This window comes from Pyxicephalus adspersus, chromosome 3, assembly GCF_032062135.1.
Source record: "Pyxicephalus adspersus chromosome 3, UCB_Pads_2.0, whole genome shotgun sequence".
In the NCBI taxonomy this organism is placed as follows: domain Eukaryota; kingdom Metazoa; phylum Chordata; class Amphibia; order Anura; family Pyxicephalidae; genus Pyxicephalus; species Pyxicephalus adspersus.
In genome coordinates, this window is record NC_092860.1 from 45,729,266 (window position 1) to 45,744,373 (window position 15,108).

General features: G+C 38.3%; 1 protein-coding gene across 2 annotated transcripts in view; it reads right to left on the reverse strand.

The window, feature by feature from the left end:
- The window catches only part of LOC140327705 (uncharacterized), a 31,009-nt gene that overhangs the window by 5,015 nt on the left and 10,886 nt on the right, over positions 1–15,108 (reverse strand). The window contains exon 2 of one of the 2 annotated variants that reach the window (XM_072407065.1): positions 2,987–3,013. In XM_072407065.1, coding sequence (XP_072263166.1) covers positions 2,987–3,013 — 27 coding nt within the window. Of the gene's footprint in view, positions 1–1,781; positions 1,860–2,986; positions 3,014–15,108 lie in introns of those variants that run through there. The other variant, XM_072407066.1, reaches the window with a different exon arrangement.

Sequence of the window (15,108 nt, forward strand, 5' to 3'; positions counted from 1 at the left end):
TATCCAGCCTTGGAGAGCTTTAATAAATCAGGTCCACTGTAAGAAAAGAAAAAACTTGTTATACAAATGCTATTGAGACCCCATAAAGAATATTTTTTTAAGATTCTACACCCAAACTAAATTTACTATTTATGTTTTCATTACAATAGTGTGGGCATCCAGGGATACAGACAGGTATTTTTATTTCTGTCTGTGTTGCTGTTGAAGAGTTCTCACTTTTGGCTCATGGAACATTGTCATGAAGACAAGATGTAAGTTAAAATCTCTCTATCAGAGCCAAATGTTATGTTATATGACCATGGCAAGGGTTATGTTCACACAGGCCTTGAGGTTGAGGTGTGTTTACTAGGGTAAACACCATGCCAGGGAAACTGTGCCTCCTGGGAGATGCAGCAGGTTCATAGGATACTACAACCACTCACTGCTGCCAGCTGTAAAATCTGAGATGCTAGTTCTTTAAGAATGTTGTAAGTGATCGGATGCCTAGCAAGATGTCTATTTAGGGAGCTGCACTAAAATTGCACAATACTCAAGTAGGTCTAAACCAACCTTTTTGTTGTTAGCCTGACATTGCAATTTTTTTTAAAAAATTGCCAAAAAAATGTACTCAGCACCACACAAGGCATAATGCCAAATATAAGAAAATAAGATTTTTAAGCTTTAAATTGGGATGTCAAAGGGCACACTAGGCATCTGACATCTGTTGTCCTATCAGATTCCTAAATAAATAAATGTAAATAAAATTCAATTGTTTATTAGTGGTAACCTGGGGATTACAGTGGTTAGATGGTGATTGGGTATTCTGTGTAAAGCTTTATCCTGACCTCTTTTATGTTCATCCCTCCAGTGTTCCCCAGGACAAAATACCTAATGTCCGCTGGTGCTAGGTTATGTACACATGTGCAATAATTGTCGTTGGAAAGGATCTTTCACAGTCATTTCCAACGACTACACGATGCTTGAACAAGCACTGTACATACAGCATCGTTCTGCTCTATGGAGAGGGGAGGGGGGAGAACGATGGAGCTTCGCCCCGCTGCGTTCTCTTCCCCCTCATATCCATTACGACGGACGATGGACGGTTGTTCGGACAGTGGATAATGAGCCTTGTACACACGCAAAATTCTCGTCCAATAGCCCTGTGCTGATTATTGGATGAAAACTATTGCACGTGTGTGCCTAGCCTTAGAACTCAGAGGGAACAATGATTCACCTCGCTATGTCATGTGACAGTGTTTGGACCTAGGGATTGGCAAATTTGGCAGTGCATTTGATCATAGGAAAAAGGCCACATGCTCCCCCCAAAACCCCGTTTTGCAAGGGGGGTCACATAGGAAGAAACAGTGGGGGAGTGCTGGAGAGGTAAGTAACGTGATCGGGATGATGAGCTTTACACAGAAAGTATCGCCATGACCTGATTCGGCAAGGTAACAGTCCCTCTTCAAAACTGAATTTTGAGATGATTGCTCAGTCCTGACTGGTACTTTTCTGTCCGGACTTTTATTGTTAAGAAAAAGGGGTTGCTTGTCCTCTTAGAAACTTGCCTTTTGGTTTTATTTGGAGTAGTTTAGGGTACATTCCCTATATCAATATATTATCCTCAATCTAGTCAATAAAAATTATTTATCTCTAGAAAACTGTTTTAACTAATAACCTCTAATACACACTTCCCTGGCATTACAGCTAACAGAACTAACCATTAGATTGGAGATGTTTTGCTGAATAAAGGGTCAGATTTTCTTATCAGATATCCAAATATTGTATGTGTAAAAAAAAAGTACCTGATCACGGATTTGTTCCATTTTCCTTGAGCAGATCTTTCTGACAAGTCCTCAAACAGGCAGATATCAGACTGCAATACATCTACATCTACATCTGATCTAAAATTCTCTTTATATACATACGGTAACTAATGGCATGTAACTTGGTCACATATCTTTGTAATTATTCATTTGCTCATCATAGATTGGGTGTATCTTAAATATGTGCACGGGTGATGCTTTGGAAAAAAACATAGATGTGAATTTGATCTGTTTATTGCTTTAAGGGGTATATGTTTAAGGCAGTGGATCTGACATTAACTGAAACATTCCTGGAGGAGAATCAGTTATTGCCATCAAAACACATGGACCTAGAAGATTCCCACCAGGTAATGTTTCAGTGAATGTCAGGTTCATTTTTAGCTCTGGTTGTCTGAGTTCCTATCCATTTACCCTGGGATAAAAGAGTAAAACTTGGACTGGTATAAAACCTATACACTGCATTGATTTTTTACTACATGTGATTGTGATGTCTTTTTTACTATTAAAAGGTGCTGAATGTTCCCAGGCACAATGGTCATACAAAATTTTTTTCTTCAGGCTCATAAGCTCCCTCATACTTTCAAGAGGTGCAAAATTAGAATTCACAATGTTCACACAGCCTGTAATACTTGTTAAACTGTCTAAACTAGACTGACAACATACCTGCATGACAAAGTAGGAATCATTGGGTATTAAAGGAATAATTGATACGATAATTATAATGATATGAGTTAAAAATACATACATAGAGAATACAAACACTAATCAACATACTTTATAAGGTCGTAATTTTTACTAGAGCTCCTATTTCATAGCATGTATCATTTTCATCATGGAAAAGGGTAAGATAGGTGTTTTCAACCCCATGGTCTTGGTCACTTGGCAGCTGGGAACCTGATGCCATAGCACCATTTTACATGGTATATGTTCCCCATGGAACTAAAAACATTGGGATCTTAGGGGCAGGGCCCACAAGTAAATCTTTTCAATCATTTAGAATGTATCTGTATCCAAAATTATTTTTTTTTTATAAAGAGAGGAAGGATTTAAAAACATGTCAGTGGGAGGCTCCATTGCAGAGTATGTATTTCCTGTCTGTAAAAAACGTTTGCCACACAGGAAACTTGCAAAAAAACACAAACAAAAGTCAGATATTAGGTCTGAATGACAAATTCTATACTGACCTTGTATGCATGTTGTGGCTGGGAAGTCTGCAAAGAAGCAGAAACAAGTATTATTTTAGAGCTCTCGTACTCACCCAGAAGTCCATGCTACTTTCAATTCTCCACCCATGGTTAGAATAACAATTTGGCTAATGCAAAATTAAGAGTTAGACAGTAGAGGACCTGTATACTTAGCACACATTGTATGACCTGATATTTGGTGGGTGTTTAACAGTTGTGAAAAGTGAATGTTCCAAAGTCTAGCTAGGGTGTTGATCACAAAAGTCAGTTATCTCTATTTTGTCTTCTCTATCTTATTTTAATAATGAACAGGAATTGGACTAGAGTGAGTCCCAATCGATATTGTTAGATTTACTACATCCCTTATGTGAACAGAACAGGTGAAACAAAGCAGTAACCCTTACTAAAATTAAGGAACTTCAGCAGGTATTTTCGCAACAAATTCACTATTCAAGAATAATTCATAAAACCAAAATGACAAATCTAAGGTATGGTCTGTAATTATATAAAAGTCTCAATAAAAGATTTGCCATTTTTAAGGCTGCATAAATATTTTACTAATGCGTTTTGTAGATTCAATACCCTGCTTCTTTAGGGGGATCACAACCATTCGGCGAAATATCTCCAATCACTAGAGCACAATTAGCGCAAAGCTTTTAAAACCAACAACACTAATATTTACGGCATTGTACACTCGATTCCAAAAATTGATACTGAAATTACCTTTAGATATACACAGCCTTAGAGATCAAAAGACAGCCTTTTAAACTTCCAGTGAGAGATACCTCATGGGGCAACTATCAGCTAAACCAAACCTATATAGAGGAATAAATTGTGATACACATAAATCCACTGTGCTACTAGTGTTACACAATAACACAAGACAAATTGCCGGGTTTTTATCTAAACTACCAATTTTTTATAATTATTTGTTTATATGTCATGTAGGTCACAGTAGCGGATCAGTATATCTTTGCAAATATAGGTAAATGGGTTATGTTAATGTCAAATTCTAGATCTTTACTTTTTTGGAAGATGTTTAGGAAGAACCTAGAAGATGCTGCATCTAATGTACCTGTGCAACATCTCCAAAATCCACCCCTACCTGTCCCCAGAGACCACCAAACTCCTTGTACATGCTCTTATCATCTCTCGTCTGAACTACTGTAACATCTTCCTCTCTGGTATTCCACTAACACTGACATGATAGAAAATTACACCCCCAGCCGCTCTCTTCACTCCTCCAATGACTTACTACTGACTTCCTCACTCATAACCTCATCACACGCATGGCTCCAAGACTTTTCTAGAGCTTCCTGACTCTCTGGAATGGTTTTCCTCGTCCTATTTGGCTTGTCCCTACTTTCTGCTCATTTAAAAGAGAACTCAAAACCCATCTTTTCAAACTTTCCTACTGTCTTTTTCTGTCTCTTAAAACCCTCACTACTTCCCACCACTCCAAATTCCTTCTTCTATTGTGTGAGACTTCCCCCACCTCCTAGATTGTAAGCTCTTCTGGACAGGGTCCTCTCCCCCTACTGTGTCACTGTCTGTATCTGTCTGTCATTTGCATCCACTATTTAATGTACAGCGTAATATATTTGTGCTATATAAATCCTGTATATTAAAAATAATATTGTAGGCATTTGGTTTCTTGGCTGTGAAGGGTCATTATCAAAAGATACCTACTTTTGTGTGTCATAAAAAAAAGCCTTCTTTCAGGATCCTGCTATTCTTTTCTGATTTGATTATAAAGTGCCCTGTTCACTTTGTTCTTCTGTTCATCTAACCCCTGATACATACAAAGGCTCAGAGATAGATAAACCTTTTCTTCTTTTATCCTTAGAGTGTCATAAATGACCTTTAAAAGCTGACCCTCATTATTAAAAGAAGAGATTTGTTTTTGAGGGACATCTGACTTCTTCCTGCCCCTTATTCATGTAATCTTGGTGTAATACTCACGGTGTATTGTTCCTTTTTTGAACTGAGATACATTTAATTTGTATTACTCTTTTTATAAACCATTGTAATGCTGTATTCAGAATACATTCCTTTACAAAGGCATATGTCTGGCTGTGAATGAGCCTGATTGGAGGACATCTAGTGGAATTGTCATGGAGTTGCAAGTTTTTCTGCTCAGAGACAAGCTGCTTTAACCACCTGAGCGTTACACTGAGGTCTAGATTTCTGTACCAAAAGTGATCCACTGTTTTTCATGAAATTTTTTTTTTAAATTGTAGACCTGTAACTTACAGAAATATGTCCGAACAGGGGTTCTAGTAGATAATATGAATATTAAAAATGTATTTACTTTTATTTTTTTTTTATTTTTTTGTATTGGATTGGATGCAGGAGTTTGTATTCAATCCAATACAAAATGAGCGTTTGAATTTACCAGTTATGTACTTTGTATTAATTTTATATTATTTTGTATTGGATTGGATACACAAGTTTGTATCCAATCAAATACAAAATATAAATTTGAATTTCCAAGTTATTTACTTTTATTTTATTTTTTTTTATTTTTTGTATTGGATTGGATACAGGAGTTTGTATTCAATCCAATACAAAATGACAGTTTGAATTTACCAATTACAAACTTTGTATTTATTTGAATTATTTTGTATTGGATTGAATACAGGAGTTTGTATTGAATCCAATACAAAATGAATGAATGAGTTTCCGTTTTTTTTTCTCCGCCGGACGGCTTCTCGCTTCAGAGATTATCCGGCGCTGGACGAAGAAGGACGTGGACGATCAGCGGGACCAGGTAAGATGCCGGCCGGTATCTTGTGTTCGGCCGACCGGTATCTTGTGTTCAGCGGGCCGGGCAGCGGAACGCAAGATGCCGGGCGGCGGAAAGCAAGATACCGGCCGGCATCTTACCGGTCCCGCTGGCACCCGACGCTGGAGAGGGAGATCGACGGACGACGATGGACGGAGGACGACGCTGGAATAGGAAAACGACGCTGGAATAGGAAAACGACGCTGGATGTGCACAGCGGGACCATGGAGGTAAGGATGTGACAAAATTACGGGGTTAACCATCCTAGCCATTTTTTACCTTCGTACGGGCATAACGGCTAGGTGGTTAAAAAATCATTGATTACCAAAACAAAAACCCCCTGTTGGATTTCATTTTAATTAGAACACTCCCAGACATCAAGACATTTCTTACCTTTACCCTGTAGTTGTTTCTCAATATTTTTCACATGAAATTTTTTTTTCATATATTAAAGGGTAAGTATTTTACCTATAGGTATTTACCATTTTTACAGTCTCAATATGGGGTATAGGGTTGCAAGGAATAATTGTACTAACAGGTAACTATTTAAAATAACCTTATTTTATTTGCAAAAAAATTAATTAGAACTCCCCTACATGGTCTATTGTCCCTTTTTGCCTTTAAAAAACAGGAACAGAGGAAAAACATTACACTAGGTTACATGTCAAAAAACAGAAGGTTAATTTTAAATCCAGCAGCAACCATTGGAAGATAGGAATGAGTGAGAATGCCTCCGGTATTCTCGCGATAATTTCCTCGAACTTCCAATGGTTCTGCGAAATTTCCGGGAACCAATTTTGTGAAACCATTGGAAGAGGAAATTAAAACAGGAGGATTCTCAGAGCTACGTTCAGCTCTGGGAATCCTCCTGTTTGCAATCCCCAGGGCACTAGAGGTTAATTAAAAACCTATAGTGCCCAGGGTTTGCAGAGGATTTCCAAGGCTGCATGACGCAGCCCCGGAAATCCTCCTGTTCACACGATCCCTGGGCACTAGAGGTTAATTAACCTCTAGAGCCTGGGGATTGAAGAGGATTTCCAGGGCTGCATCATGCAGCCCTGGAAATCATCCGGTTTATGCAATACCTGGGCTTTAGAGGGTAATTAACCTCTAGTGCCCCGGGGATCGCACACTCTTCTCAATGAATGAATCATTGAGAAGATGCCCGGCAAAGGAGAACCTCCTGATATTGTACTATAAGTATCTCTTACAAATGATACATTTGTCACAGATAAATCATTTGTAAGAGATACTTATATTACAATGTCAGGAGGTTCTCCTGTGCTGGGCATCTTCTCAATGATTGCAGCTGTGGCTGCATTTATTGAGAAGAGTGTGCGATCCCTGGGGCACTGGAGGTTATTTAACCTCTAGTGCCGGGGGATCGCAGTGGATTTTTAGGGCTCCATGATGCAGCCCTGGAAATCCTCCTTATAGGCAGGAGCTCGATCTCTCGGCAAACCAGAAGGCCGTTCTCTCTTACATTTTTGGCCGCGCGATTGAACTTAATTTTCTCGCTCATTCCTATTGGAAGATATCACATGCATTTATTACCACTTTCATATGAAACATACTAACACATAAAGCTATATGATAAACAGTTTTTGTGTGAGGCTTGTTGCTTGTTTTACAATAACTCATGCATGTTTTAGACTTGTTCAATCACAGTGTGGGGAGGGATGGTGGAGACCCTTGGTTTGCCCTGCTGATAAATTACAATCGGATCTGTTTTTACAAATGTAAAGACAGATCTGGCTTCTTACATGGCTCAGTGTATGTTGAGCAGGAACCACTTTATAAGGAGCTGCAGTGTGGCTTTATCGCAAAGGGGTTGCCTGCCCTGACCTCGGCCTGTTACCTGAACTTGCCATTCCTACGCTGAAGTCATCTGATCCCTGTCACCCCCTGGTGGGGAAAGCCTGGGGACTCTGACCTTGTGGCCTCCTACCAGCAATGTAGTCCAGTGGCCACAAGGGTCACATTCCCATCACTCCATGCCGGGTTTCCATGAAACTGGTCTGTGGTACAAAAAAGATTGGTTGAAACTGTTGAAACTCTAGCAATGATTCTGTTTTTATCTCTACTCCCCAAAACTGTTTTTGCTATTGTGTCATAGACCAAGGCCAAGTTCAGATGAGTGCTGAGGTTGTCCTACCATTAAAGTTTCCCACCCGAGAACCATGTTCACAGTTATGATTCTACAAGTAACATCTCACTTACAACCAACTATAGAGGTTAAATGGTGCTGGTAAACAGGCAATGTCCCTTTTACAATAAAATAACCTTATCTGCCTGGTCAAAATTTATTTATTAATTTTAGTTATCTGAGGAAAGAAAAGGTAAAACCTTGCGACTCCTTCTGTTTAGTCCATCAGAAATATAAACCTTTTGTTTTACAAAAAAGAAAGTGGAATGTTTAAGGCTTATCCAGTCACTACTAGGGACAGAATGATTATAAGTTAACTACAACTCTTTGTGATCCATACCCCATGAAGCATCAATGACCCAAAATTGTCCCAGGTTGGAGATAATGGTAAATAATTCACTAGGTTGTGTAGGCCATAAGAAACTACCAGTTGCAAGAAGTGCCTGATTTTTGGAAAACTACAAAACATTTGTTTTGCACATTTCGGACATTGTGAGGTAGAGCTAAGCCCCATCTGGTATAAGTGAAATGGGGAGGTGTAAGCCCCATGGTAAAGTTTTAATGTAATTTCCCTGAACATGGAAGAGGAAACTGCTTTCCCAGTGGTCACAATTTTATAAAAACCCCCCTTACATTGTGGGCATCACCTTTATTCTATTTTTGGTTCCAATCTTTGAGCGATGATGAACTGTACTAGGATGATATAATGGCATGCACAGAAGTTCATTCAGTCCCAGTGACCCCAGGGGATGCCAAGATACCCTGCACCTCCCAGCATGATACACTGAGCTGTGCATGCTGTACACTTGCTAGTTTTTATACAATAATATAGTATGTGTACATATCGTGTACACAGGTCAGATTGTTATAGTTATTCATCTGCATAGATTACCGATAGTATGCTCCTTCCTGCTTAGAAAAATGTGTACCTTGAAGCATAAAGGAATATGGCTGATCTGAATGTTCTGTGTAGATAAACTGTATCTCATTGTCTGCATTACCAAATTGTTATTATATACACTACAGATGTCAGATTTGATGTCAGCTGTCTCCTTCAAAGCTCAGCTTTTGCTTGTGTGAATTTTTTCTTTAGAGCATGAAAATCATCTGCAATGACAAGCCTAAGATCATAGCACTAAAGAACAGAGCCAAAGAAAATTCTAACATATGCTGGAGGGACATATGTTCTGTCTGTTTTCATATCCATCCTAGGCACAAAGCCTGATGCAGTTGATCATGGGTGTTCGGGTGCAGTAAATGTTAAAGGACACAGCTGTTAGTTTTCAGTAGTTGCTTCAACACTTGTTTAGGAATGACAAATGCCATTTTTTAATTGGTTTATACAAAGAGCAATGAATGCACTAAGTGTGTGCATACATTTACACACACACACACACACATATTTATGTGTGTGTGTGTGTGTTGTATATACAGTATATATATATATATATATAGCCATTGACAAATGTGTTGGTACTTTTACAGCTCATCGATAATGTGAAAAAGTAATTCAATGAAAAGCAATTGTTCCATATAAACCTGCTTTTTTTTGGTATGTTGTTAAATAAAGCACAGTAAGTTCGGAAAGAGAGCTATAGGAATTGCTTGTTTGCAGTTTTTATCATATATTATTTATTAGCTTTTATTATTAAAGTGCCAAAACGTTTTATTTTTTTAATTAGTTTTTTCCTTTTCTGTTTATTATGTATGATTGGAAACATTTTTATTTTTAATTTTGTAGCTTCATTTACAAAGACTGAAATACCAAATAAGAAACTCCAGAGGGCAGCAACCCCCTGACAATCTCTAGTTATCATACATCTTAGTTTTTCTCATTTTCTGATGTATTTGTCAATAATTATGAAGCTATCTCTGCTGAAAAATGTGTGCACTTGAAGTCTCTACAGTCACTAAATTAAACACTTTGGGGAAAACTTGTCTAGTAATTGAATTAGCGTTCTTGTAGTATTAGGAACAACATAAACTTTGATGAACCTGATAAACAGAAAAACAAGATGTATCTTATTATCAGTAAATGACAAGAATCTGTAAAAGAAAACAGCAGTTAAGCATGTCTGCCTAACCATATGGATCAAATGCATATTATCAAGTGCATGGGCTTGTAAGCTAGCAAAATTCTGATTTGTTGAATCACTCAGTAATACCATAATAAGTGAATATGTCACAGCCAAACAAATAAAGAATAGGCCCCATATAACTGTCACCACCATCCTCACCTCACCTCATTTCTTTATTATCTTTATTTCCACCCCCTTTACATCAGTCGGCTCTTTATATTAGATCCCCCTCCCACCCTTCACACCAGATTTGTTCCTTTAAGTTAAGTGACAAATTCACAATGAAGAAAAAATTTACATTTAGAAAGGTACGAGTAACTGTAATTAATTTCTGCCTGAGACTGCCATTAGCAAGGAACAATATCTAATATATAACACAAAGTTTGTCCTTGAAAATCAGTTTTTTATTATGTACACAGAGACAGATGCTCCTTTGCTAACACAAACCTCTACTACACCACTTGAAATATCTGGACCCTATTCTACCTGGGCCCCCACCTTCCTCGTACACTTGAAGGAGTCTCAGGTTGTCAATTACGGAATTATTTTTGGAAATTTTACCCAGTATACAGAGCAAGAGAGGTAGCAATGTTCAGGGCCCATACATACAGAATAAAAACATGCTGAGAGTTATGCCCAAAAAACTGCAGAAATGCACTGGGCGGAGTATCTGCATACAGAATTAGAACAGATATATGAATTTCACTAAGCATTGCCTCAACCTGTCTTTTCAAAGACTTTATGTAAGGAACCTACCCGTCCTGCGAGCCCGCGGTGTCCCTGGGGATCCCAGCCGCAGAGGGAGACGCCGCTGTAGCAGACAGCATGGCTGAGGCTGCTGCTCTGCTTGCAGCGTGTCTCTCTCTGCAGGCGGAGGGATCCGTCCTGACCAAACTACTGTTCAGCCAGGTGGCATCCCTTGCATCCCTTCGGACGTGGTTACTGAAACTCCTGCTCTCAGCACTCATTTGCATGTAGCTGCCTCACCGCGGGGCGGGACATAGTTTGAATTCCCTGCGGCCAATCGGCCGCAGGGGATACAGTTAGTCTCCTATCAGACGGCGCCAGGTGGCGCAAGGTCATTGGTCACTCTGGCCATTTAAGGAGAGCCTGTCCTGTACACCATTGCCTGCTAAAAGCCTCTGTGAACACAGTGTGCTTGGGTGCGTCCTTGTGTTGTTTTAAGTTTATCTCCTTTTTTCATCTCCATAGCGACCTGATCTGAAGCTGACTCTGCTTGAACTCTGCCTGCCCTGACCTCGGATTGTTAAGACCATTCTGCCTGCTGCCTGCCCTGACCTCGGATTGTTCTTGACCTGTCTTTGCCTTACCCTCTTGTACTTCACTTATTTGGACCTAACCCTTGTCGTGCTTTATGACATTGAATAAAGCCTGATTGAAGGATATCTGGAGTTGGTTGTGGTTTGTGTGCCCAGGCGCATTACACTTTAGAGTCAGAATCACATTCTTTGGCTGCATTGACTGGCCTGGGATGGCTAAGGCTGGCTCTGAAGTTTCACATAGGTTTAAAAGGAACTGAGGGTCTGCCATGTGTTGTTGTGCATTGCAGCATTTGTGAATAGTTCAGTGGTTCCATAGTGAATAGCTCCTTACTCAACAATGTGGGGTGAGGTGGTTGGGTTAGACTTTGGGAGAAAAGCGTAAATAGGAAGGAAGGATTTAGCTGCATTATAATGTGATTAGTAAAGCTGCGTACACACCTGCAATTTTTCTCGTTGGAAAGGATCTTTCATGATCCTTTCCAACGAGAAAAGACTGCACGATGCATGAACGATGCTGTACATACAGCACCGTTCATGCTCTATGGAGAGGGGAGGGGGAGAGCGACGGAGCGGCACCCTGCTGCGTGCTCTCCCCTTCCCTTTCATTAGGATCGGTCGTCGTTCATCGTCCATGGATCCGCCAGGACGGTCGTCGGACGATGGACGACGACCGACTGTACACACGGCAGATTTTCGCCCGATAATTGGCCGATACCGATTATCGGGCGAGAAAAATTTGCCGTGTGTACGCAGCTTAAGATTTTTTATTGTAACACTTTGTCTTTTCTGACCAGATAAATTAGCCTATATAACAGCATGAATATATACTGTGTGCTACTGTGACCTACTTCTAATTAAAAACTACAGTGTAACTGAAAACAATTACCATCCTTTACCAGTGAGCATTACATGATGATAAACGCTATAACAAAACAGAAAAAGAGACACTGATCTGTTTTTTAGAGAGGTAAAATACACAATTGGCATTTTAGACAGTCCACCATTATAAGGATAATACATTTTAATAGAATAAAAAAATCTTGTTTTTATTAGGTTATTCTTTCTCTATTTTATTTAGATAAACATAAAAATACCATAACATAATACAGTTTTTCTAATGATTCCTAGAATGTATAACACTTGGATGTAAAAAAAATCGAAACACAAAAGATACAACAACTGGATTAAGATGAAAAGACTTGGATCATTGCCCAGGATGTCAAATGCAGTGGCAATTTAAATCTCTAGCTTGATATTCGCTCATACTAAATGCACACATTGAGCCACGGCATAATTTATGAACACTTTGTGGAATGCAGATGAAATGCCATGTGGTGTCTTATGGTAGTTATATGTAGTTATAGGGTTTCACGCTATAGAATAGTGTCACTATTACATAGACATCTGCGATTACTGTAAGAAATTGCCATATACTGTCATTTGGTTCAGATCAGATCTCAAAGTCCAATAAGCCTGTCTGCAATTATTATGATATAGTACACCCTTAGCTTGCTTGACCAGCGCGTGCCTTGATTTAACAATAATGACCAAGGAAAACATTGCTATGGATAATCAAAGCAATTGCTTGCAGGCCTATCCTAAGAGCAGTGCATCTAAGGAATGTCATTCATATGCTGCCAAAATAATAGTATCCTATTCTGCATTACTCTTTTTTATCTCTGTTATGCTGTTTGAATACTCTGGACTTTTTGAACAGGATAAAATAACTATATTTTTTAATGGTATATATATACCATTATATATATATATATATATATATATATATATATATATATATATATACTCTTTATATATTTTTTTTACTGTTTGCCTAATTACCTCTATTGTTCATCTTTCAAGTAAAATGTTATACTTTTGTACAATAATGTTATAAAGTACTAAGCGGAGATTGTAACTCCATGCTGAATTGCTAAAGAATTCTGCCTCTAGTACTATTTTTAGTTCTACAGAAAATATTCAAACCATTACACATGCCAGTATCCAAGATAGCAGTTAAATGGACCACATAGTATATTGGAAAAATAGTGAATTATGTGTTAGTTACAAAACATGCATAGTTTAAATATTAAATAATTTATGCAATTTTTCAAATTACTATTTGTAAGCAATGATGTAATTATATATATATATGTGTCTGTTACAAAACATGAACATATGCTGGAGATTGCATGGTAAGGTTGTGAGTGATTATTGGCAAGTATTTTATGGTCCAATAAAATTATGTGAATTCGGAATCAGAATATCCAAATCTAGTCAAAATTTTTTTTCTAAGCACCTCCTATAGAGAACTAATGACAAGTAACTCCAGTGGCAGTTGTAGCTGGAATGGTGAGGATTAATGATTAATTTACTAGCTACCTAAGAGTTAATCATTTTAGCGAGTTAAATACAAAATTATTGAATACTGAATACAGTATTGGGGATTTTACAGGTGGATTTGTGTAAACGGTCTGGTCTGTGCCCTTGTGAACATCTTGTATCCTCCTTCCCACACTTGTTGGGGTGGGAGTGATCTGATAAGAAGAAAGTTATGGCTGTTATGTCTGATGGGTCATGAGAAAGAAAGCAGCTGGTAATATCCAAAATATAATCTCATACTAACAATTGCAAGTTTTTTCACATTTTATTTGTAACAAGGAGGTATATTCATGTAGCGATTTGATTGGCTAAGATCAGTGTATAATTATTAACTCCAAATACCAGAGAATGCAGTGCTGATGCTGACATTTTCTGTAAAGAAAAGCCATCTTCTCCCTGCCTGACTCTTCCCCGTTGGATGATATAAAAACCTCCCTGGGGTACCCCTGGGCACTCCCTGGGGTAAACCAAGTTGTGTGATCTTGCTGCTGGAACTGTTGCTGTTTTGGACCATTGTACGCATAGAATAGAGATAAGTACTAACTTTATTTAGGCAGTGCCTGAGTGTTTTGTGTTGTTTTTTTAACCTTTCCTTACACTTATAGTACCACAAATACTTCCACCTTGCTGCAACAGTCTATAGGCAACATGCATATTTACAGTATTATGCCTGCACCCCTACTATATTAGGATTTGTAAAAATATTGTCTATTATATTACATTTTAGGAGAAATTAGAGGCATTTTTTCATATCAACTGGGCCAGGTTTATTTAGGTACATTTATTTGTTACTTAATCATCCTCTTAAGCTTTGGTCTGTGTTTTCGCATCCCAACCAACCTTGACAAAGGTAGTTGAACACAAATGGGAACCATGTGTGTGTTGTAGTGCACAAATAGGTCAAATCTAGTTTTTAGTGTTTTGTGATGTGTTCAATCAAAATGATGTATGTTGGTGTAATACAAAATGGGTATGGCTAAATGGTGCTGAATTTTGGATATAGCCTAAAGAAGTATTGTGAAGAGTCTGAGATTAAAAATTTTATACACTGTAAACAGTCTGCAGTCCTTGTACCTATGAAATTGTTTGTTGTTACTTCACTACAGGCCTAATTTAATAAAGCTCCCCAAGACTGGAGAAGATAAACTACGTTGGGAGAACCTGGGTGATCCAGCCAATCTTGTAGCACTTTAATAAATCAGGTCCTAGTCTCCCTTAAACCTATAAAGGTTTGCTGTAATTGGTTATTATTCTCCTTGTGAACTACACCTTATCAAACCTTCTTTTTAATCTTGTATGTTGTATTGCTCATTATTAACCACCTGAGTGTTACACTGAGGTCTAGATTTCTGTACCAAAAGTGTTCCACTGTTTTTCATGAAATTTTTTTTTTAAATTGTAGACCTGTAACTTACAGAAATATGTCCGAACAAGGGTCTAGTAGATATTAT